The sequence below is a fragment of the Lontra canadensis genome, unplaced genomic scaffold (assembly GCF_010015895.1).
Source record: "Lontra canadensis isolate GAN:19392208 unplaced genomic scaffold, GSC_riverotter_1.0 scaffold66, whole genome shotgun sequence".
In the NCBI taxonomy this organism is placed as follows: Eukaryota; Metazoa; Chordata; class Mammalia; order Carnivora; family Mustelidae; genus Lontra; species Lontra canadensis.
The window spans coordinates 8679731-8703792 of NW_022631060.1; the positions used below are offsets into that span (position 1 = coordinate 8679731).

Consider the following 24062-nt stretch of genomic DNA (forward strand, 5'->3'; position numbering starts at 1 on the left):
GCCCTTCCAGAGTGACAGTGCTGACAGGGCACTATCTCCGGCCCCCCACCCCCGGCCCCCGTTCTTCTTTTGCCGGCTCAGAGTCTACTCTTAGGGCTTCTTTTCTTTTTAAAGAGTGGGAATGCGGGTAAAGTGTGACTTGCGGTTAAGCACAGCACAGCGCCAGCTAGTACGGGCCCGAACTGTTCAGAGTAAACACACCCGTTCATCCTTAAGCACAAAGAGTTCACGCTCGGAAGCTTACGGTGCTCGCGCCCGCACTCGGGACTGTGTGCAGTTGGTCCCGTGTGCAGCGTGTGTCTTTGTAGACGGGTCTGTATTCTGGGTCCGCGTCCTCCCTGAGCGGGTTTGCACCCGGCGTCCCTGGAGCCCCGGGGCTGCAGCAGCGCGGAAGGACGGACGGGAGGCGGAATCCTCTGCGCGCAGTGTGGCGAGGGGCGGCCAGCAGAGGAGTCCGATGCGGCACGTGTGTCCGTCATCTGCCGCTGTTGAACACACTGCTGTGGTGCCTAGTGGCTTGGAATGAACGTTCAGCAGTTCACAACGTCCTTGAAATTGGGAGAGTTGAGCGGGGTGCTTCTGGCTTCAGGTCTCCGGAGGTTGGGCCACTAGAACACCCACCCGGGGTTGGTGTCCTTGCCTGGCTGGGGTGGGGGCCTCAGTTCCTCGCCACGTGACCTCTCGACAGGAAGTCTGTCTCCTGAGGTGGGGAGGACCACAGGGTCGTGGAGGCTAGCGTGGGGCCTCAGCCTGGCTCATGGGTCGGCAGGCCCGTCGGACACCCAAGGGGACAGGTCTGCTGAGCAGTTGGATGCGCCAGTCTGGGCCTGAGGAGGCCTTAACTGGAGAGAAGGATTGAGACCAGGACCCACTTGTGGCATCTAGAGGCACAGGCAAGGTAAATTCACCAAGTGGGCCCCTGTGGATAGACCTCAGGTCCAAGAATAGAGCTCCAGGCGCTCCCAGTGCACAGGCTCGGGGGACAGAGACAGAGCAGGTGGAGACAGAGCAATGACTTCGAGGCGGGAGAAACCCCCAAGTGCTCAGGGGAGGGGACAGGTCAAGGGCAGCTGATGAGCTGAGACCAGTTCTGGGAGAGCCTGCTCGCGACAAGCTCCACTGGGAGGTGAGGATGTGTAGAGGGAACAGGCCCACGTCCTGGAGAGCCTGTACTCTGGCTGGGAGCAGAGTCGCAGCGGCAGCTGTAAGGGCCCCTGGGGTAGAAGTTCTGTGGTCTCTGTCCCGTTAGTTTGGAGGGAGAAGGGAGAACACATTTTTAGCCTGATGTGAATCAACCGGTAGAAAGTTGATTATCTAGAGAGAGGGCAGAATGATGTCCTTGAGTACGCTGAGGGCCAGGCCTTGTGCCTGCAGGTGGGGCTATCCCCAGGGGTGGGGGGCAGCACCCCTGAGACTGAAGAGGGGAACGGGTGTTGGTGTGGAGGGAGGAGGGCAGGAAGAGCCTCTGCTTGCGCCCGCGCTCGGGACTGTGCGCGGCTGGCCCCGTGTGGTGCCTGCAAGCGCCCACTCGCTCAGACAGGAGGGGGTGGGCCTCTGCTGCCCGGGGCAGGTGCCGTGTCCTCTCGCCTCTCAGCCGCAGGAAGCGGGGCGGGAAACTCCGGCCATTCCTGGTCCCCTGCGTGGGGACACGGGTGAGACGTCGGGGCCACTGAGGCGCACCCAGCCTCCGTGGATCTCATGGGTTTTTACTTCCTGTGAGGCCGGCTGACTGGCCACGAGATGCTGCTTTAATTTTCAGGTTTTATATCTGAGCCGGTCGTCCCACCACGTAAATGATATCACAGAAACGTGTCCACCTCGGGTGCGCGTGTGGGCCCTCCCGGCGGTAGGCTGCCACCTCGCCCGGTGCCTGAAATTCTGCTTCTTGCCCTGCGGGTGTCAGCAGCTTGGAAGCACGGCCCGTTCCCTGTTCCTTTGGGGCTCCTGTGTGGAAACTTGTCGAGTTTCTGATGAGTTCTCTGAAGTTCCTGTAACTGCTGCTGTTACTTTCCGTCCTCGGTGAGATTCCGTTTTCCTCTTTGTAGGTACAGACTCTGAATGAGCAGGACTGGGAACGTGCCCAGCAAGCCAGTGTGCTAGCCAACGTGGCCCAGGCATTCGAGAGTGACGTTGATGTGTCTGATGGCGAAGACGACCGGGACCCTCTCTTCAGTTCGGCCGCTCTGCTGTCGCCCAGTGGGCAGGCCGACGCCCAGACGTTGGCCATGATGCTTCAGGAGCAGCTGGACGCCATCAACAAAGAGATCAGGTACCCGGCCCCAGAGACGGGAGTGTCTCTGAGGAGTGCTGTCACACTCAGAAGGTCGGGGACACATCCCGTGAGGGCTTGCTACGTGTCCCACGATGATGAAACTACTCCATTCTACCCTAGGAATTGAGTTCTGAGACTGCCCTGGATTGTGACATGGGCTAGCCAGGGCGTTCTCTCCAGGGTCGCGGTCTCGGCGTGTCGGTGTGACATCTGGGGGAGGAGCAGAAGGTGTTTGGTGCCTCCCCCCAGAAGCCGACAGCACAGCCAGAGAGAACCGCAGGGGTGCCCGGTGTGTGCCCACGATGCTGCTCTGTGCCACCCGGGGCCCCAGACTCGGCCAAGGTGCCCTACCTGTCCCGCAACGCAGAGGGAAGATGTGTGCGGCGGGGCGCTGTCACGAGCGGGAGAAGGGGGCTGGCCTGGCGCACTCGTGGAGAAGCATCTGGGGTCCTTCACGGGGCAGGAGACGGGCTGCTTCGGAACGTCCTAGCTCAGTGCGCGGGCGAGGGGAGGGTGAGACGGGCAGCCGCAGGTGAGGGGGGAGCTGCTTCTCTACCCGCTTCGAGCTGCAGGGTCCCCTAGCTCTGCACCCTGCGTGGACGGGGTGCGGGGTGGTGTCCGCCCGCCACTCTCACATCCCCCGCCCGGAGGTGGCCAGCTTGTGTCACTCAGCCGCCTGAACAGAGCAGAAAAGCCCAGGTTTGCAGGCCCGCAGGTTCCCATTCAGGCTTGCGGTTTGCTACATTAAACGAACAGAGCAGGTCAGAAGTGGTGCTTCGCAGAACGGTGAGAGGCCGGAGGATTTAGGTCTTCCAGTCTCTTCGCTATTTCAAGGGTCTTTTCCTTAGAAATGCTCTTAGCAGTGATAGTAGTGACTTGACAGACCACCGGGCCCACGGGGAAGGGACCCAGAGACTGGCCCCCACGGTGATGGAGGCTGCGGCGTGGGGGGCTGCCACTGTGCCCAGGGGCCCTGATAGCTCCTGTGTCTGTGTGTCCTGCAGCAGCCCCGGGTCACGTTCCTGCCCGTGGAGAGCCGAGCTGGACAGAAACGTTAGTGGGAGACACAGGGAAGAGCGGCCGGCTCCGAGGCGGGAAGGACGAGTGCCGGCTCCGCGCCGACTGGCTCAGCGCCAAAGCCTTTCCCGGTCTGCTTGGGAAGGGAGAAGTGGGGGTAGCCCGGGCCCAGGTGCACGGGGTCTCCCACCGATGCCAGTGGTCAGGGCTGTCCACCGACTTGTTACCCATAATAAAACACGTTTTCAGGGTACCTAAGTGGAGCTGTCATTGGAAAGGTTCCTGCGGGGACACTGCGTGTTAATGTTAGACTGATAATTCACGCAGTCACCTACAGACGCTGCTGTTCACCGACGAGTCGTGCCTGAGGGGAGAGGAGCACTCAGCCTGAGTTCAAATCAGCAGAGCACGGTTGACGGGGATCCAGAAACTCAGGAGGCTGGTCCAAAACTCCATTAAATAAGACTTTTGTTTGAATTCAGCCTTAAAAAAAAAACCAGCTCCACCTTTCCATCCAACCTAGACACCTGAGTGGGAACTCCCGATTGCCTCGGGAGGTGGTCCCTCAGGTATGTCAGTTCCCGATTTCCAGCTGAGGACTCTGAGCTGTAAATACACAGCTGTGCTCTAAGAATAAGGTTCACGTAGCCCTTGTGCGGGAGGAGAGCTGCCAGCAGGCCCCGTCAGAGTGTCCGGGTGCGCGAGTAGAATGAGACACGCGTGGCGGGAAGCGGCCCTGTGGGACTCCGTGAAGGTTGACTTGGTCGTGCCCTGAAGCAGCGTGTACCAAGACGTTACTGTTAGAGCAGCTGTTCCTGGAGTCTCCTGATGGGCATGCGCTCGACGCGGGCCTAGATCTGTGGGACTGACGCGCTCGCTGGCACGGGGGGCTGACCACGCGCTTTCGTTCCAGGCTGATCCAAGAAGAGAAGGAGAGCACGGAACAGCGGGCGGAGGAGATTGAGAGCCGCGTGGGCAGTGGCACTTTAGACAGCCCGGGCCGGTTCTGGTCTGGGGGCGCCGCCCCCCCACACCCCACGTCCACGCTCACAGGCCCGTCCCCTCCGCACAGCGGGCGCTCCACTCCGCGAAGGGGCCCACACAGCCCCGCCAGGGAGGTGGACAGACTGGGGGTCATGACACTGGTGAGTATTTGCCGACCCTTCTGCTGGCTGCGCCCCCCCGCCCCAGCCCCCGAGCTCAGCCTCAGACTCGGCAGAGGTGCCTTGGTGTGGTGTCTTGTCCCAGAGGAAAATCAGGTTCACTTGCTGCGTTCAGAGGCTCGAGACATTTTAGACTGGCTAGTATGTAATCACTCAGCACAGGGACGTGTTAATTGTGGCGTTTGGGTGACCGGCTTAGCGTGTCGTCGTGAGCCCATCAGAGCTTTTACTGGTGCAACTTTGGACAACGTGGGCCTGTGCCCGGCGCAGCAGCTCCAAGGGGAGTATTATTATTTTCTAGGAATACACAGTTTCACAGAAGTAACGCGGATGGTCTCCGCAGCGTGTAACACACTTAAAGAGAAGTCACTGCTGTCCTTTGCGTTAGAGGTGCCGAAGTGGAGAGTACAGGACATTCAGTCAAAAAAGAAAGCTTAAATTGGTTCTTTCAATGATGCACTGGACCGCATGCTTGACGCCGGGTCTGCATGAGGCAGGGACGGCCGCACCACAAGCCACACACCGCGGCACCCTGGGGAGGTCCCGGGGTGTCTCTGCTCATCAGGGTCTGGAAACACAGTGACCCTCCGGTTTTCGGTGACAAGCGTGCAGCTCCGAAGTACCTTTGATAACTTTGCTGTGTGGCTTAGGTTTCATGAGCTCGTGCCTCTTTCCCACATAAAATCACGTTCACAGCGTTCTGCTTTTCGATCACACTTCTGTCAGACGCGCTCCTGTCCGTTTCTATTTTTAGCTGCCTCGTTAGCCGGCATGTAATTGAATGAGCCGTGAACCCCTGTGGTGGCGTCTGCCGTGGTGACGAGTCCACTTCGTGGGGTCTGACCTACTGTCTTTGTCATTCACATCGTTAGCTAATTAACTCCTATTTTAAACTCTTTGAGGGTTTTATTTGTGGTTTCATGCTGCCTTCCTTCCAGGGGATTTGTAAGACTGGTTATAGAAAATAGTTATGTTTCTTTTTCCTCCGTTTTTGTGCTTTTGTATGCTGGCTGACCGTCCGTGGCTGCTTTTGATGTCCTGTCCCATCCTTTGGTTTGGTTTATCACTGTGAGTGCAGACCTCGGCCTCCCGCCTCAGCCGGTGTTCTGTCCACCCAGCCCTGTGCCGTAACGCCCTCCCCAGCATGCTCGGGTGGCAGTGACCCTGCGGTCCACTGTGTGTGTGTGTGTGTGTGTGTGTGTGTGGTCAGTCATGGCTCATGAGTGTGGTTTCTGCTTTGTCTTCATTTGTCATTAGATAGTGGGGTTTTTCTTTCCCCCAACAGGGATACATTTTCATTAGCATGTCACTGTATAGTAGATGTGGGAAAGGGCACGATGCAGGTGAATCTGGAGTGTTTTACTCAGAGCTGCCTCGTCAACGTGAACCCTCGTAAACGAAGTGTTTCTTATATGAAGAACTAAGGCAGTAAGCAGGGAGTGATTGGAAGCCTGACCCGAACGGCACGCGGTCCGGTTTCGATGCTCGTATGTGACTACAAGTCTCGTCAGCTTCCCGAGCGAGTGTACGTTCTGCCTTCGTAGAAAGTTTTCCACATGGGATGCGGAATCACAGAAGGCAGCGGGCCCTGCTGTTACGCCGGTGTTTATCCTCACACATAGCACAGGGCACCCTGCTTTAAACAACGCTCTTACTTCCGAGAAGCTTGAAATCAGTGCTAGTGAGGATTCTGCGTGGACGTCCGGCAGGTGCCTGCGGAGAGTGGGTTCGCCGGGCGCTGGGGGAGGTGGGCAGGAGCTGTGTCGTGGGGTTCACACTGTAAAAGTGCAGCACGCTTTTCAGTAAGGAAAACAGACTCAAGACGACTTTAGAACAGACGGCCGTACGGTCCCTGTGCTACACAAGGTGCCATACTTTAATCGGGGTGTGTGTTACAGTGGAGTTCTTCTCCCTGAGTAATAATTTATAGCGTTTCTCTAGTAAATCTTGAATAATCTATCATGTTTAAATTTATGGTGAAAAGAAGTTCTATTTCCAGTTACGTTGTTTCTAAACAAGTCTCATCTCGCTTATATCTGATCTGTTACTTTTTTAATATGTTTGCCTATTCTGGTCCTTGAATTTTTAGCTTCAGCGTGTGCAGTAAATCTGATTTCTCTTCATTTCTTTGCATGCCTCTGTCAGCCTAGTGATTTAAGGAAACATCGTAGAAAGGTAAAATTTTAGTAGTTGAACGTTCCCCTGTTTGTCTGTGACCCGTGAAACAGCGCCCCGCCCTGCCCAGGAGCGCGTCCCAGGGAGCGCGGGGCCCACGGTGCTCCAGCCTGCGGTGGGTCGCCCTCGGGGCCCCAGCAGGTTCTCACAGGGCACCGCCACAGACCGGGGTGCTCGCTGTGCCGCATGGGTGTCTCCTGCTCGCGGCGTACTTAGCTCCACCAGACGTGATGGTTTGGTTTGTGAAGATTTTACTTACTTCTTCGTCAGCGAGAGCGAGCTCGCGCACGGGGGAGCGGCAGGCAGAGGGAGCGGCAGGCCCCCCGCTGAGCAGGGAGCCCCGATGCGGGACTCCATCCCCGGACTCCGAGATCATGACCTGGGGCAGAGGCACACGCTTCACCGAGGGAGCCTCCAGGCGCCCCGGACATGATAGTTTTCAAAAAGAAATTAGTGAAGCAGGGCCACGGGCTTTAGACTCGGCGCCACTGGCGTCGACGACTGTGGCTGCGGCACTCGGAGCCCCCGCCGTGTGCCAGGCTGCGCCGAGAGCTCCATGAGCCTGCTGCCCTCACAAAGCCCCGCGAGGCATAGGTTGTGTCATGACCCCACTTCCCAGGTGCGGAGCCCCGGGCTGGGGCCGAGGTGCCGTGCGGGTTTGCTGCCACCCGGCCCGCTCGGGGCTTGGGGCTTCTATGTACTGGGCACCGCAGGTTGTGTCTTCCCAGTCTCAGAGGAAGTACAGCGCATCAGGGGACAGATACCTTGACCAGAGTGTCTTCCTTGTAACTGTTGTGCTTTGCTCCCTGGACTGCGTGCGCCCCGACCCCAAACCTGCCGGGCCGTGCACTTCCAGGGCCACGCCTCTGCGGGGTTGGGGGCTCAGTGTTGGGAGCTGGGCGGCAGCCAGGGCAGCCGCTCTGCTGGGCGGACAGGTGTGGCCATTTAGTGACACTCCTGGGTTCAAGTGCCAGCTCTGTCATGATGGCTTTGTGACCCGGGTGTGGTCTGGGTGCCCTGCTCTCTCTCCTGTTACGCGAGGATGATGATGGGATCCTGCTCCCCGACCCAGCCACAGACTGGGCCGGTGCGAGCGCGGTCTGCCGAGATCGGGGGCCCACACCGGAGCCAAGCCCAGCACTGCCTGAGTCGGCCGGCTCGCCTCTGCGGTTTTCTTGGGAGCAAGACTTTCCGATGAAAGAAGGGGCTGCTGAACCCCCAGGCAGGGCAGCGGCTCCTGTTGCTTGTGGTCCCTCGAGCTCACACACTGCTTCTTGGAGGGCCTTATTCAGAGGGTTTGAGAGGACGTTACTTGCAGAGAGCCGGGTCAGCACAGACGGGGCTAGCATGACCGTGCCCGGGGCCCATGCTGGGCTGACCCCCCCCCCAGCTCTCCTGGAACCTCCCGATCGAGTTGACGTGCAGCCGCTTGGAGGTGCAAGTCTGCTGGGCCCCAGTGGTGGGCAGGGTGTGCTTCCCCTGGGAGTGCGGAGGGAGGGCAGGCCTGGCTGGGGCTTGCCGTGTGGCCCCGACCGTGGCACGGCGTGGGCTTGCACTCGGAACTGTGTCTCCACGGATGGCATTGTCAGCACAGCCCCGAATGTCTCTCCCGATCCTGTTCTTTGTTGTTGTTGTTGTTGTTGTTTTTGTTTTTGTTTTTTTACAAATCACTGCTTTAACCTGAATTTGAAATCCTTCCTTGTTATTGTAATCTGTCCCTGCTAAATTTTATGTTGTTAATATCTAACCAGTTAAGATAGCTTTTTGTTGTCTGATGATTGTGATGGGAATTCAGGGGAGGACGCAGGGCTTATCTAGCTGTTCATTACGGTTGTGTCTTACCTGAGCTCAGCTCTGCTGGTCGCCGATGCCTGTGGGTGTCCCTGAGCCCCTGCGGCTGCAGAGGTCCTGTTACAAGGCACCTGCAGCTGCCCCAGTCTCACACAGGGGTTTGCCACGCGTGTCTCATGAGACCCAGCCGTGCCTTAGCCAGTCCCAAAGCCCAGATCTGTGTGAGCCCTGCCAGGACCCTGGGTGGGACTAGAGCGCTGGCTAGACGGTGGCCCTGCCTTCCTGCCTGAGGCCGCACAGATGCAGCTCAGAAAGACACACAGGGAGTCTGAAGGGGTTCATCTTGTCGTGACAGCAGCCTGGCGTCCCCGCTGGGTGGAACAGGCTGTCTCTGAGCTGCACATATGTTCAGGTTACAACGTAGTCCCCGAAAGACCGGGGCCAGGCCCATGTTGGGGGGAGGGTGGGTGCCTGTTCACCTTGAACTTGACCTTAGGGACTCCCCGGTTTGCATCATTACTAGAAATGATGGATTATGGTACAGGCTATTTCCTTTCGCCCCCAAACGAGAAGCTCCAGGCAGTGCTGCGTGGCGGCCTTCTTGGTTTGACTGGCACTGGGAAGAACGGGTTGCTCTCGGTCAGGGAGAGCTCCCGCCTGCTGGCCACGGTTTCTACGGATCTGGTTTGGGGCGTGGCTCAGGTCTCCCCATCCCTGTCGGTGACCGTCCTTGTGGCAGGGAGGGAGGGCCGCGAGCTGCAGGGGGCTCAGGGATAGGAGGGCCCAGCCTGTGCCGCGCGCCGCACTCACAGGCAGGTTGGGGGGTGTCCTGGGGCTGCTCTTAAGCAGGACCACTCCACAGCACAGCCCCGGACTACACGAGGCTTTCGTGCGCCCCTGGGTTTGCACGTAAGGTTATGGCCTCGCGTGCAGCTTGCACGATGGCTGTGCGGCGGGCTCTCACTCACTGGTCTCCCGTCTCCCCCGCAGTTGCCGGCTTCCCGGGAAGAGGTACGCGATGACAAAGCAACGATAAAATGTGAAACATCCCCCCCCTCCTCCCCGAGAACCCTCCGCTTAGACAGGCTGCACAAAGGAGCACTGCACACGGCCAGCCACGAGGACATCAGGGATGTTAGAAAGTAAGACGCATGCGGGCGCTGCTCTTCCTGCGGGAAGCACTCTTGGGCGTTAGTTTGCAGTTTTAAGAAATCTTTGACCTTTTCCTGGGGGAGAAAAAAAGGTCAGAACGATGATTTTAACGAAATATCAGTGAATCGAGTGGAGTTTGCGTAAACGATGTCCTTGGGACCCCTGCGGGAGCTTGGAGAGCCATGTGGAAATCGGGCCGGGGACACGTGGATGTTTGTGCCCAAGTCTGTTTAGAAAGAAAGGGGCTACACTTGGAGGACGACTTCATTTCTTCAGAGTCCGCACACCGGCTCTGGAGAACCTTCTGCTTCTGATGGGGCCTGTGCCCGCCCCGGCCCGCTCCCCCACTTTGTCACTGCTGGGAAGGGCCTGCTTGGGGAGGTGCTCGGGGCTCCTGAGGGGTGGCAGGGCCGGCATCTGCAGGAAGCGCCTTCTCGAGCCCCCGTGGCTTGGTCCGTGGCTTGGGGCTGTCGCCTCCCAGGGAATCGAGTGTCAGCTTCCCGGGGAGCGTTCATGGGAGCTCGTGCTTCTCACGCTTGTGAACGCGGCGCCGCAGGTGCTGGCCGTGACGCTTGAAGGAGTGTTGAAAACGCAGGGTGTTGTAGGTTGCGTGCATGCAATGGTGTGCTGTGCTGAGCGCTTGTCACAGACCCTTTCCTGTCCCCAGCTCCACGGGCTCGCAGGACGGGCCCGTGAGCAACCCCAGCAGCAGCAGCAGCAGCCAGGACTCGCTGCACAAGGCCCCCAGGAAGAAGGGCATCAAGTCCTCCATCGGCCGGCTGTTCGGCAAGAAGGAGAAGGGCCGTCCCGGCCACGCCGGCAAGGAGCCCATGGGACCAGGTGGGTGGCCGGGGCGCTCCTTGCGGTACCTGTCACGGGAGCCGGTGCCTCGTGGCATGTGCTTGTGGGTTTGGGCCCCGACGGCTCTGGCGTCCACGCGCCGGCCGGCCCGTCGGAGGTGCCCTCGGAGCCGCACACGCTCTGCCTGCCCCCGCGGCCCCCCCCGCCCCCCCGGTCGGGAAGGGCCTGCACGTGGCCACGTCGGTTCCCCTCGGTGTTTCAGTCCCTCCGCTTCCCCACAGCTGCTGCTTCGGAGATGGAAAACTCCTCTCAGGACACCCTGGGACTCAGCAAACTGGGAGGACAGGCTGAAAAAAATCGTAAACTTCAAAAAAAGTAAGTAGTTTTTAGTCTGTTGTTTCTCTTTTTTTAAAGATCTGATTTACTTGACAGACACAGCGAGAGAGGGAACACAAGCAGGGGGAGTGGGAGAGGGAGAAGCAGGCCCCCACCCCCACCCCGCCCAGCAGGGAGCCCGATGCGGGGCTTGATCCTAAGACCCTGGGATCGTGACCTGAGCCGAAGGCAGACATTTGACGCCTGAGCCACCCAGGCGCCCCAGTCCGCCGTCTCACTGAGCTGCTCGCACCTGCGCCCGCTTTTTAACCACCGGCGGCTTGTTAGATGGGCCGGCCGTGCTGTGCGTCTTCTGTCCAAGAAGGTGCCCCGAAGGCCTCTCTCAGACAGTCCTTCCTGGAGGTGGTAGAGCTCGGACGAAGTTGGGAAAGGACCGCGTGGACTCCCAGGCCACCTCGGGAACCCTCTGGCCAGGGCGTGTCGTGCTGTGCACCCGGGGCTCGGCCTCGCAGCCCTTGACTGTGAACCGCAGCTCTGGCTCACGTCGGTCGGGGGCTCTGGGAGAGCCTTGGGGCGGCTGTCCTGCGCCTCTGCGTCATCGTCCTCCGTGCAAGCGAGGGGAGCGCTCACCTCCCGTGCTCCCAGGGCGCGCCGTCTGCGTGACTCTCCGTGGGGCTCTCTCGACCGAGACACACGTGACCGTGCGAACGGCTCTGGCCCCTGGCGCTCAGAATTCGTTGTTGGCACCCGTCATCTGTCGGGAGGCCCTCGCTGTGCTGTCCTTCTTCCTTCCCCAGGAGAGTCTGAATTTTTATCCTAAACAGACTCTCGGTTTTGTAGTCTATTGTCGCGTGTCAGTTCTAAACTGTCTTGATTCTGGGAATAGGTGATAAGAGCGGGGACAGCATCCTGCCAGGGAGCTGCGGCATCGTGATGCCGCAGAAGGGGGCGCGGAGGCACGGCGTGGGCAGGGTGCTCTGGGACTTTCCCATCCAGAGCAGGTTGTGTCGGGCTCACCATGTCCCAGCCCGGAGCTGAGTGGATGAACCACACAAGGCGGCAGCCCGTCGAGCCTGAAAACCGGCACCGGCGCTGTGCACGGCAGAGGGAGAGTGTAGTGTAGCCGGGAGGAGAGGACGGCAGCCCAGGGAGGAGGACAGAGCCCACGGTGAGAGGCAGGACTCGGCAGGCTCTGCGGTGAGCCTGACAGCAGGAGCGGCGTCTGGCCGCCCTCCGGCACCCTCAGAGCCAGCGCTGGTCTGGAGCCTGCGGCCGGCCGCGTGGTCCCTCCAGAGCCCGGGACCCTCCCCAGCGCAGCTGGCTCCCCTTCAGTCCTGGAGCTGCCAGGCGGCTTCTCGTTGGGGAAATGCGCCTCATTTCGTTTTCTTTTCAGAAATCATAATGATGATCTTGACCGACACACTGTGGGTTGTATTTTAGGTGAAATGCTGTGTTTCTGTTACTGCTCATCGTACCAGAGGAATGCTCAGTCTTGGTTCTCTGGGAATGGAAATCTGTAGAAACTGCTTAGCAGTGGTCTGATCTGAATGTTGCTGTGTTTGAACTGTATAAAAATGTTTTAAAATAACTTGGGTAGTTGCCACTTGGTGCTGTGAAATTTAATATTGAAACAAGGCCTTTTGCTCCTGGAACCATGCTAGGAAAATTCTGTCCCTTAGATTTTGCTGATGTATTTTATTTCACTTCCTTACACTTTCCGTAATGAAAACAGTAAGATTTGTGGCAGTGCCCTCTGGCTGTCCCACCCCAATGCTCCCAGAAATGTGTATTTCACATAGATCAGAAGGAGCCTGAGCTGGCCAGTTCCTCTGTTTCCTGCATTTATTTTGTCGCTGTCAGGAGGTGTGCTCAAGTACGTGGCCAAGTACATGGCGCGCACTGTGTGTGCGTGTGTGTGCGTGTGTGCGGGCTTCTCTGGAGTCGAGATGTTGAGGTTGATGAATTTGGTTCTGTGCTGTCATAGCTGCAACTGAGTATCAAAAAGTGGGTCATTGTCCGTACTCTGTTGTCACGCATGGCAAGTTCCAGAATGTACAGTAGACACTTGAACAACACGGTTTTGAATTGTGCAGGTCCACTTATATGCAGACTTTTTAAAAAATATAGTGTAGCACTGTACGTGTATTTTCTTTTTTTTTTTTTCTGAAGATACTATTTATTTGACAGAGAGATAGCGTGAGAGGGAACAGAAGCAGGGGAAGTGGGAGAGGGAGAAGCAGGCTTCCTGCCAAGCAGGGAGCCCTATGGGGGGCTCAGTTCCAGGACCCTGGGATCATGACCTGAGTCAAAGACAGAGGCCTAATGACTGAGCCACCTCAGCACCCCTGTAGATATATTTTCTTCATTGATTCTTAACCTTTTCTTTAGCTTAGTTTATTAGAGAATGACACCTGCAATACACATAACACGTAAAATATGTGTTAACTGTTTTGTCGTTGGTAAGGCTTCTGGGCAGCTGTAGGCTGGGAGTCGTTTTTAGGGAGAAGTTAACGCGGATTTTCGAGAGTGGTGCTCTGCGGGCTGGCGGAGCCGTGGTGGGAGGGCAGGGCCCCATGGGCCTGCATCTGAGGTGCCAGAGCGGCGAGGGCACCGGGCTCTGAAAGATGAGGCACGACGCCTGTTGTCATGCGGTGTCTGCTGAGCAAAGGCTCACACACGTCTTGGTAGGGAAGGTGACTTTACTGTTGTGTTTATGTCTAAAAACGTGTGTCCTCTGCCCCAGGTTACGTGACTTCTCTCATACTTGCGCCTGCTCCCTGTAGAAGTGAGCAGATTTCTAAATGTCTTTCTCTGCCAATTCTCGTTGTAGGGTTCGGCCGCATTCTGCCTCAGTTTACTGTGAGAGCAGGCGTTTGGAAAATCAGTGTGTGGGTCTAGAGTTTGGTCCCTCAGGGAAGTGCGGTCACAACTAAGTCCCCCTGCACCACGCGGCCTGACGGATCGGTGGTGGGCACGGGGCGCCTCCCGTCTTCCTCCACGGAGGGCAGGCCCCCCTTCCCCCCTGGCTGGGCTCCCAGGCTATACACAGAGGAGGACACAGCGGCAGCAGGGAAGGCGGCGTCGGAAAGCTTAGGAAGGAACTGACAGCAGAAGCCAGACGAGCCTCCTCCCTGCTCCAGGAGACTGGCTCGTAAGCCGGTGTCTTCAGCAGAGTCCGGTGCAGAGAAGCACCGGTCACTCCGGAGTCCCACCGCCTCCAGTGTTGTGTTTGAGGCTCCAGAACTCAGGGCAGAAGAGTTTCATGTTCTGGGAAATTGACCTGTATAAGAGTCCCTCGTTTCCTTCCAGTCGAATCTTACCGATCGTGCTTATCCTTGTAGTTGCAGTAAAGGAGGAGAACACCAGCTGGTTCTGCTGCTTAGCAGAGTGGCCATCTGGGTAAACGGGCAAGTCCGTAGGGACCACACGGCCACAAAGGACGGAGATGGGCAGTGTGCACAGTGGGCGGTAGGCCGTTCTTGGTGGTCTGTGAGAGAAGCGCAGCTCCTAGGGCTGGCAGGGCAGGGGTGCGCCTGCTCACCGAGGTGTGTGGCAGGCGGTGGTGGAGCTGGCCCAGGCGTCCTGGCGTGCCCTTCCTGGCAGCGCGGCGTCTGGGGGCTCCGTGTCCTCCTCGCGCAGGCGGGAGGTCTGCTTCATGTGGTGGGGGAGCAGTCACCCCTGCAAGAAGGACAGGACGCAAGTGTTCCCCCTGGGTCTTGTTGGAGTTTAGTCTTCTGGGCTGTGCAGTGATGGGGAGGCCTGGCCCAGCCACCGGGCAGGAGCCCCACCTTCCTGCTGGCCTCTGCATCCCTTTGCTGCAGGGTCCTGTGTGCCCTGCCTCGTCGCAGTCTCAGCAAGACCATGGGGCTGAGCTCGAAGCACGTCCGTGCTGGAAAGGGCTTTGCCTGCACAAATGGCCGCTGTCAGGACGAAGGTGCCGGCAAAGTCAGAGTCATGTGCGCCAACCTCCAGCTCATGGGATTCACGAACCGTTTTTAACCCTATAGTCCTTGTTGACAACGAATATCTATTTCTGATTTTTTTTTCCGAAAGAGACTCCAAGTCCGGTGTGGGGCTTGAAGTCACCACCCTGAGATCTGGAGTCGCACGCTCCACCGACTGACCTATCCGGGTGCTCCGAGTATCTGTTTCGTATTAAAAGACAAAGTGTGGCCAAGTGCCCCGGTGCGGTCACTGTCCCATGGGTTTCGTGAGCGTGCGGGCATCTGAAAGCCCGCTGGTCGGCCAAGGACCTGCCCGTGTTGCCCGTAGGGCTCGCTCGGCTTCTGTAAGAGTTCAGGTAAAATACAGCCACGGTCTGTGAGGATTTGTCCTTAGGACAGGGAAATCAGCATTTAATTGAGCACATTGCTGACTGGCCCACCCCGCGAGGCCCTCCCTGACCTCTTTAGGGAGATTCTGTGTGGCAGGGTGACCCCAGCCCGGGGGGCCTGCGTTTCTTCTTCTTTCATGAATAGCTTTGCTCATTCTATGAGAAAAGTTTGCCGTTCCCCACCCCCCACCCCCCCATGCTATTAAGATTTGTTGCCTTCTGGGGACCCTGGCTGGCTCAGTCCGTGGAGCATGTGACTCTTGATCGGGTGGTAAGTTCGAGCGAGCCCCACGCTGGGCACAGAGCTTACTTTAAAGAAAGAAAAAAAAGATCTTTTGCGTTCTCTGGTGTGATCATTCCTGCGGAATTACAGTACCTGTTCCTCCAAGGAGACCCGCGGTTGACTGCAGGTTGAACATGTACTTGAGATTTTATGTGAAACGTTTTGAGCTTTAATTTTACATGGATTTCACAGTCTCAGGGAAAGTTTAATACTACTAAATATATCAAAGAGCCCATCTGTATCTTTAGAAATAAATGATTCACTGATGCGGACTGCAGAAATTATTAAAAATAACACTGAAAGTGACCTAGGGACTGAAAATGCCTCCGGCTGAGCAGGCACGTGGGGTAAACTGCCCCAGGCCAGCCCCACCTCCTCTGCAAGGCTTTTCATTTTTAGGAAGAATCTGTGTCTTTCAGAAAGCCTTGGAAGTACACAACACAAAAAAAGATAAGATTGGTAAAGATTGCTGTGTTGCCTCTTACGTAACTAGGTTATCAGTAGACAGCCCTTAGTAAAGATGCTAGGAAAGGCAGGGCACGGTTGGGGGCTGTAGAACTGGTGCTGCAGGGACACCGGCCGTGGCTCCTGACGCTCCCGGAGTCTCACGGTCTGCCCTGTGTGTGCCGGTACACGTGCTCGGGATTTCAGCTTTCTGGGTGCGAAGCCTGCGGGCGAAACCCCAGGGTTACCTGGCGCCTTAATCTACAGCACCCGGTGAGCCTAAACAGCAGGGTAGACCGGAAGAAGTGACTTACGGGCCTCATGCGACCATTCCCGCACGAGACTCTGTGATACTGTCCCAGCCGAGCCCTTGGGCCCTCCCAGGGGATCCTGGGCTCCGACCCGGCTCTAGCTTCCTCTCCTACCCAGTTTTCCTCGTTATTCAGGTATTCCCTTGACTGTCCTCCCTCGGACCCGAGGACTGCTGGCATTACTAGCTCTGGCGGGAAGTCTTCATTCCGCAGGAGGTGGCCGGGGGATACTTGCAGACGTGTCGGCGCAGCTGGTGCTTGTGCACTGAGTCTCTCATGCCGGATCTCTTGTCATTCACAGGCACGAATTGCTCGAGGAAGCCCGGAGACAGGGTTTGCCTTTCGCACAGTGGGATGGACCGACTGTCGTGGTTTGGCTGGAGGTACGGCTTCCCTTTATCCGGGGTGGAGCCCTTTCCCTGCGCGACCGTGCGCCCTGCCTGACGTTGCGGCCCGAACGCGTCTCGCCTCCAGCTGTGGGTCGGGATGCCGGCCTGGTACGTGGCCGCCTGCCGAGCCAACGTGAAGAGCGGCGCCATCATGTCCGCGCTGTCGGACACGGAGATCCAGCGGGAGATCGGCATCAGCAACCCGCTGCACCGGCTCAAGCTGCGGCTGGCCATCCAGGAGATCATGTCCCTGACCAGTCCGTCAGCCCCTCCCACCTCGAGAACGGTACGTGTCTGTAGACGGGGCAGCCCCGCTGTTTCTGTGGCCTCTCCAGCTCCGACAGGCGGACCCTGTGTTCCGACTTAAAGGCTTAGCATTCCCCAAACACGGCAATTTCTAACGGGTGACGGGTGGGTGGCTCACGGGTCCTTCACGGAACGTTCTCACCGCGCTTGGCTGCTGTGCTTTCCCATACAGAAATAGGAATTTTTTTAAAAGTGTAGGAGAGTAACTATCTCTGATTCAATATAAATTGACCAAAAGTGAAGGGGAGAGAGCTTCGATTCCCCATGTGCCCTGTGACCCCTTTTTTACCGGCCCGCTCAGGGAGCCGTAGGCGCGGGGGCCCCGGGCTCGTGGCAGCCTGTGAGTGTGCAGGTGCATGCCGAGCCTTGTCTGCTCGCGCACTTGTGCTCCCCGTGGGAAGCCCGCGAGCGTCCTACTGGAAGGTCTTCCTCGTGGCCTGGCCAGCACTCCTCTAACGAAAACCCAGACGGCTGGTGGGGCACAGAGCAGCCACCCCTGTCTGTGAAGTCCGGGTTCTCCACGTCCGCTCGGCTCTTGGTTGGCTCTGCGGGGAAACCCTACGGGAGATAGAAGAGCCTCGCGGACGGACTTCCCCGCGCAGCAGCTTAGAGCCCAATTTGGGGCTGGCGCTCGTCTTGCACCGGAAGGGGCTGCAGCTGGCAAGTTTTCTCTTATCTCTTAGGGGTCAAGTCAGAATGAACTGTCAGTCTGTACCCCTCCGTGAGGCCCCGAGAGCTTCGTGCCAGGGATGCTCTGTCACAGCATCTGACCAGGTCCCCGTGGCCGCTTGTTTCCAGTTAGAGTGACCTTTCTAGAAACGAAGGTGTAGGGAGTTTTTCCCAGAGTCTGTGAACTGCCCAGTGAAGGCCACTGCTCACGGACGGAGGCAGTGTGCAGGGATGACGAGCCCCCTCGGGCAGGGACCGCACCGTGAGACGGGCTACGGCCCGCTCCGGAGGGGCCTGGCGGCCGGCACGGCGCTTTGACGGGCCTCGGGTCTGCTGTGGCACTTCAGTGGGGCCGGTATTTTGGCTCCTTGAAGTCCTGGGACATACCGTTTGACGCACTCAGCCCTGGGCCCTGTCTCCCAGGTTCCCCAGAGGAGTTGTCCCGTCCACGTGGCCCAGTCACTGCGGAGCACGTGCTGGGGACCATTGTCCCACAGTCCAAAGCTAGACCTGGAGACCGGGCTCTCAGTTGTGCTTTGGGCGAGACGGTGGATGTATCGAGTGAGACTTAGTTGAGATGCACAATTTTCAGAAGTGCAGAATGTACCGTTGTCATAGTTGACGCGCCTCAGGTGGGAGGCATGGCAGACGAAGCTCGGGGAATGGTAGGCTGTGCTCGGGTCGCTGACAACTCAGTGTTGGTACAACACGGTGTGGTTAGTCTTCACGGACGGGGCGAGCTTGTTGTCCTGCTCTGTCGTGTTCCACGTGGGCATCTAAGAGGAGAAGGCGAGGGGAATGGCCTTGGCCTCTGCCTGCTCCTCTTACCTGCCCGAGGCTTACGTGTCTGCCACCTTTCCTCTTTGTCACTGCTCCCTTGCCCTGGATGTGGTTGGTCACTGGGGTCACCCTAGACCACGGGAAATGTCTGGTTAACGCATGAAGAGATGGAAACGCTCACAGCCACGCCACAAACGGTCAGTCACAGCCCCGAGCTTGCCCTCCCCTCAGTGCTCCCCACCTAAGAATGGCGCGGTTCTTGGCTTTTCCTTGGGAAACAAAACTGTCATTTCACATTAAATTGTTCCGATAAGTATTTCCACTAGGTATTAGTTAAACGTGTGAAATGGAATTCTATTTTAGATTTTTTTTCAGGAACTTAAAATTAGTAGACTCGCTGTCTTTAGATGTAATTCCTGTCTCCCTTAAGGAGAGACCTCAGTTTGGCGCTCGGTCTTCACGTTCTGGCCCTAGTTTTCTCCTTATATGGAGGTGCTTGCCGTGGGAAATTGGCTCTTTGCATGAGAAATCGGGATTGTTGGTTTTGCATGAGTTTTGCATGATGCTTTGATTTTTTTTTTTAACTTTTCTCTCACGTCACCCGCACCTTCCCTACAGCGTCGATGTGCCTGCATCACTAAGCTCACCAATACTAATAGTTCTGTTCTTTTGCATTCCTAACCTCGTAACACCAGGAGGATGAGGAGGGAAGCTGGGCTCAGGTTGGAGACTCTCTATAATATCCTCTTCACTATATGTACCGCAGCAAAAGAGCTGGAGTGTGAAAGCTTGTAATTGACTTTTCTTGACATTTTTAACATCTTAATTTGTGCGGAATATTATTGATGACTTAGAAGCGTTAGTCAGAGTGAAGCATAGGTTTAAAGAGTACGTCTCATGGACAAATTTGAACCTTTCCCGTGTGGCACTGTGGTGGTTCACGCTGTAACCTAGATGACTCCGTTTAGCCCGCGGCTCGCGGACGGGGTGCCGTGGCTTCAGCAGCCCCTGGGGTGCGTGCCCCGCATGAGACTTGGCACGGGGACCGTCCCCGCCTGTCTGTGTCTCAGGGTGCTGCTCTGGGCTGTCCTGCTGCTGTGCTGGTCAAGAGGCTGTCTCACTTGTGGGATTCTCAGAAATCAAGCCTCTCCCTGCAAAACGTGCATTCGGATTTCCAGCTTTCTGGTTCTTCGGCTCACGTAAATCTCTGTCGCGACTGTCCGGCGGCCCTGATCTGAGACAGCTTGAGTAAAAGCCGTGGTTCCCCGCCTGGGATTCTAGCACTGTTGCTGCCCGACTTGCTGTTCCATCGTAGCGCCACATTGGAGGCCGCGAGGGCGCGGCCGGGCGGTTCTTCCCAGGGCTCTTACTAATGGTGTCCTGTTCGAGGATCTCAAAAGGATACTGGTATATCTGAAAAAAATCAAACTAATCCTAAATCTGAATTTTCCTCATTTCCAGTTGGTGGTTGAAACACCTGTTTTCCTCTAGCTGTGCTCCTAAAATCAAGCCGATGTTACCTTTTTAAAAAGCAGAAGAGGAGAGTGGCTGTCGTACTCCGTGCGCTCCCTCTCCTGCCGTTTGAGTCGGGCGCTCTGTGCCGCTACCCCGATGAGTATCCTCATTAATCATTTGGCCCGCGCAGACGTCCCTTCACAGGGCCAGCTGTGACCATGAGTGAATTAAAAAGGGTGCATTTCGTAATTGCTTAAACGTCAGTGTTTTTCGTTAGAAGGACTTTGACAGCACCTCGGTATGCGATTCTCTGTCCTGGGGCGTGACTTGTGAGTTAAACCAGCTGAACGTTTGCTCTTTGCAGTGGAAACATAAGCAAGGATGGGCCATGCCAGTGACGCCAGAATTAGCCAGCGTCAGTCTTCACGTAAACAAGGACAGTTTCCGCTCCATCCCTCATCTAGATGGGAGGAGGACGAAGAGGCGTCCTGGGTGCACCTGCCACCTGCCACCAAGGGCAGAAGTTGTACAGTGCGCCCTCCGCAGGCTGTTACGTAGTCACCAGCTCCAAAGCCCAGGGGCAGTCTGAGATGCCCTTGGCGCCCAGGGCAGGAAAACACCCAAGGTGTGGTCACGTCGTCAATGCCTTCACTTAGCAAGTAGCATCAATGTGCTGTCTGTGCGAAACCGAGCTGCTTGCTGGTGACAGCTGCCATCGTCCCTCACGTTTTACAGAGGTTACAAAGCTGAACCGTATTTGTGGTCATGTCAGGGCTGGAAAACACAGAGCCTGTGCCGGGACAGTCTCTTGAGCCCAGGTGGTCCCTGGCCACGAGAGACATCCCTGTCATCTGCTTCTTCAGCACACGTGACGGCAGCCCGGGAGGTGTGGGTCACCCTGGCTTTGAGCCCGGTTCCCCCGGGAGCTCATGTCATGGGCCACTGAAGAAGTGGAGCTAGAGGAATGAGTGAACCACGTTAAGGAGGGTTCTGCTCCCATGGAATTGTCTGTTTAGAAATTTCTTTGCATTTTGTGTCCAATTAGGAATATGTAAACAGAGGCAAGAAACCAGTGAGGAGTATTCACACTCTAAAACTCAGGTCTGAAAAAGCATGACACTGTGACAACTTTCCAAAAATGTTTACTGGTTTTCTCACTCATGGTTATTTAGAGACAGTAGTGAAACAGGTTTTTTTCTACTGAATTTGAGCATTCCTGTTGTAATTTGACTAGTTTCTTTTAGCTTGTTTGGTATAAATAATAGATTAGAGGCTATATTTTCAAGCCGGGACACTGTGGTAGTTGAGAGTTACCATTTCCAAGGATTCCGTAGGCACTGCAGAATTGTGATGGTCACTCAGTCTTCTAGGACTGAAGAACACCCAGTACCTTTGTCTGATGTATGTGGATACTTATGATGTATCAGTTTCTTTTTCGTGGCATAAATCTTGCACATAGCCTGTTACATTTATTCCAAAGGATTTCGTGAGTTTTGATCACATTATAGTTTTTTTAAATCTCCCATTTCTAACTCATTTCTAGTATTTAGAAATACAGTTCACTTTCATATATTGACCTTGTATCCTGCAACTTGGTTAAACTCACTTTAGTTCAGATAGCTGCTCTGTATTTTTCTTTTTTTTTTCTTTTTTAAGATTTTATTTATTTATCTGACAGAGAGATCACAAGTAGGCAGAGAGAGAGGAGGAAGCAGGCTCCCCGCGGAGCAGAGAGCCCGATGTGGGGCTCGATCCCAGGACCCTGAGATCATGACCCGAGCTGAAGGCAGAGGCTTAACCCACTGAGCCACCCAGGCACCCCTGCTCTGTATTTTTCTAATACTGCTCATCAAGTCATCTGCCAATAAGACAGTTTTATTTCTTTTCCAACCCATATGCTTTTGATTTCTCTTTCTTGCCTTATCACAGTGGCTGAGAGTTCTAGTACGGTGTTGAGTGAAAGTGGTGGGAGTAGACATCCTTAACTTTGTTCCTGAATGTAGGGAAGATGCATTCAGTCTTTCACCACTGAGTGTACTGACAGCTCTGTATTTTTTTAGAAGCCTTTGTCAAGTTGAGGCAGTTGTCGTCCAAACCTGGGTTGCAGAGTTTTCCATGAATGAGTGATGATTTGATCACACACCTGGGTTTGAGCCCGGTTCCCCCGGGAGCTCATGTCATGGGCCACTGAAGAAGTGGAGCTAGAGGAATGAGTGAACCACGTTAAGGAGGGCTCTGCTCCCATGGAATTTCTGTGGTTCTTCATGTTAGTCCTTTGATACGGTGAATTTCTCTGATTTTTTCAAATACTGGTCCAACTTATGTTCCTGGGATAAACCCCACTTGTCATGATATCTTATTCTTTTAATTTATTACTGATTTGTTTTGCTAACATTTAGTTAACAAACATTTGCATCTGTGTCTGTGAGGGATATTTATTGGTCTGTAGTTTTCTTGAAATGTGTCTGGTGTATTTTAGTGTCAGGATAATGCCGCTCTTATAGAATGAGTTAGATATTCCTTCTTCACATTTTTATAATAATTTGTGTAGAATTGGTACTTTTTTTATAAATGTTTGGTAGAGTTCACCAGTGAAGGCATTTAGAGTAGAGATCGAGTGTATGGGCATAGTGTGTGTGTGTGTGTGTGTGTGTGTGTGTGTGTGTGTGTGTGGTCTATAGCTACAAGTTCACGTTCAGGTACGGGTCACCTGTTTCTTACTGAGTGGCTCTCATAGATATGTCTTTCATGAAATTTGCCTGTTTTATCCAGGTTTCTTATAGCTGTCCACAGTTTTCCCATATTACCATTTCAGTGTCTGTAGGGTCTATACTGATGCCCCCTCTTTCATTCTTGATGTTGGGGATTTATATCTTTCTTCTCAATCACTCTCAGTGATGTTTATGAAGATCCCGGTTTTACCTTCTTCATTTTATATATTCCCAGTGTGGGGTTTGAACTCAGAACCCCGACATCAGGTCACACACTCCACTGACCAAGGCCAACCAGGTGTTCCTTGCATGTTCACTTTCATTTAGTTCAAAATATTTTCCCGTTTCCCTTGTGATTTCTTCTTTTGACACATGGGTTATTTGGAAGTCTGCTAATTCCAAATATTTGGGACTTTTCTAGATGTCTTTTTATTATGGATTCCTAATGTAATTCACTTGAGGTCAGAGGAAATATACTTGGTATGATTGCAGTCTCTCCGAACATGTGGCGATTGTTCTGTGTTGGAGAATGTTCTGTGTGTGCTGCTGTTTGGAACGGCCTCTCATGTTGGTTGGGTTAGGTGACACTGCTGCTTCCAGGCTTCTCTGTCTGCGTGAGCCGGTCGTTTGGCTCAGGGTCTCAGTTACCAATTTAGGTGGCGAGGTGAAGGGGGTGTCTCCTGACTGTCTCTCCTTCAGCCTTACCATGTTCCTCTCTTCTTTCAAGTTGATTTTGAAATTAACCTATTTTAGTAAAGAAATACAGAAAGCAAAGTGTTAAAAATAAAATGAAAGGCAGCCAGAGAGATTTTTACTGAGTAGACTTGATCCTTCAAACTTGTTCATGAGCCGTGATCGTTCTTTGTCGCTGTATCATTATACATGAAGACTAGCTCAGAGAGACGGCATGCAACTGTCACCATTTTATTGTACTTTGGTAAATATGTTAAATTCATTAGCACAAGTCATAGACTTTTCAGGGTATAATTTCTTTTGTACAAAATGTTACTAGCAATTTAAGAGTAAATAGGAGATCAAGTTATTCTGAAATTATAAAAAACAATGTTATCAGTTTAGCCTTTGAGAATCTGTAACAGATTGAAAATCCCATTTAAAGATTATTTGAATGACCCTTATGACCTCTTCCGGGACTTTTCTTCTGAACTGATGTGCTTAATTATTGCAACCAGACCCTGGCCTACGGGGACATGAACCACGAGTGGATCGGCAACGAGTGGCTGCCCAGCCTGGGCCTGGCGCAGTACCGCAGCTACTTCATGGAGTGCCTGGTGGATGCGCGCATGCTGGACCACCTGACCAAGAAGGACCTGCGGGGGCAGCTGAAGATGGTGGACAGCCTCCACAGGTGGGCCCGCGGGGAGTCCTGCCCCTTAGCTCCGGGAGCTCGTGCCGCTGCCACAGCTCACCTTTTTTTTTCCCCCCAATAGAAACAGTTTCCAGTGTGGCATCATGTGCCTGCGGAGATTAAATTATGACCGGAAAGAACTGGAGAAGAAAAGAGAAGAAAGCCAGAATGAAATAAAAGGCTAGTATATCGTGTGTTGTGGATGTGGGGTACGGCTGCTTCCCACGGTGCTAACAGCCTGGTGACTGCCTATTTAAAAACAATCTATTTAAAAACAATGCCTATTTAAAAACAGGAAGAAAAGAAAA

At 55.1% G+C, this 24062-nt stretch overlaps 1 protein-coding gene across 9 annotated transcripts in view; it reads left to right on the forward strand.

Annotated features, from left to right (window-relative positions):
• The window catches only part of PPFIA1 (PTPRF interacting protein alpha 1), an 81381-nt gene that overhangs the window by 48424 nt on the left and 8895 nt on the right, over positions 1-24062 (forward strand). For 3 of the 9 annotated variants that reach the window (XM_032879731.1, XM_032879726.1, XM_032879723.1), the window contains 12 exons: positions 2046-2269; positions 4203-4434; positions 6598-6627; positions 9409-9560; positions 10238-10410; positions 10653-10746; positions 16380-16461; positions 16553-16753; positions 18357-18419; positions 18918-18944; positions 23579-23754; positions 23837-23934. In XM_032879731.1, the coding sequence (XP_032735622.1) occupies positions 2046-2269; positions 4203-4434; positions 6598-6627; positions 9409-9560; positions 10238-10410; positions 10653-10746; positions 16380-16461; positions 16553-16753; positions 18357-18419; positions 18918-18944; positions 23579-23754; positions 23837-23934 (1552 nt within the window). Of the gene's footprint in view, positions 1-2045; positions 2270-4202; positions 4435-6597; positions 6628-9408; positions 9561-10237; positions 10411-10652; positions 10747-16379; positions 16462-16552; positions 16754-18356; positions 18420-18917; positions 19014-23578; positions 23755-23836; positions 23935-24062 lie in introns of those variants that run through there. The other 6 variants (XM_032879728.1, XM_032879730.1, XR_004385213.1 and 3 more) reach the window with 5 other exon arrangements.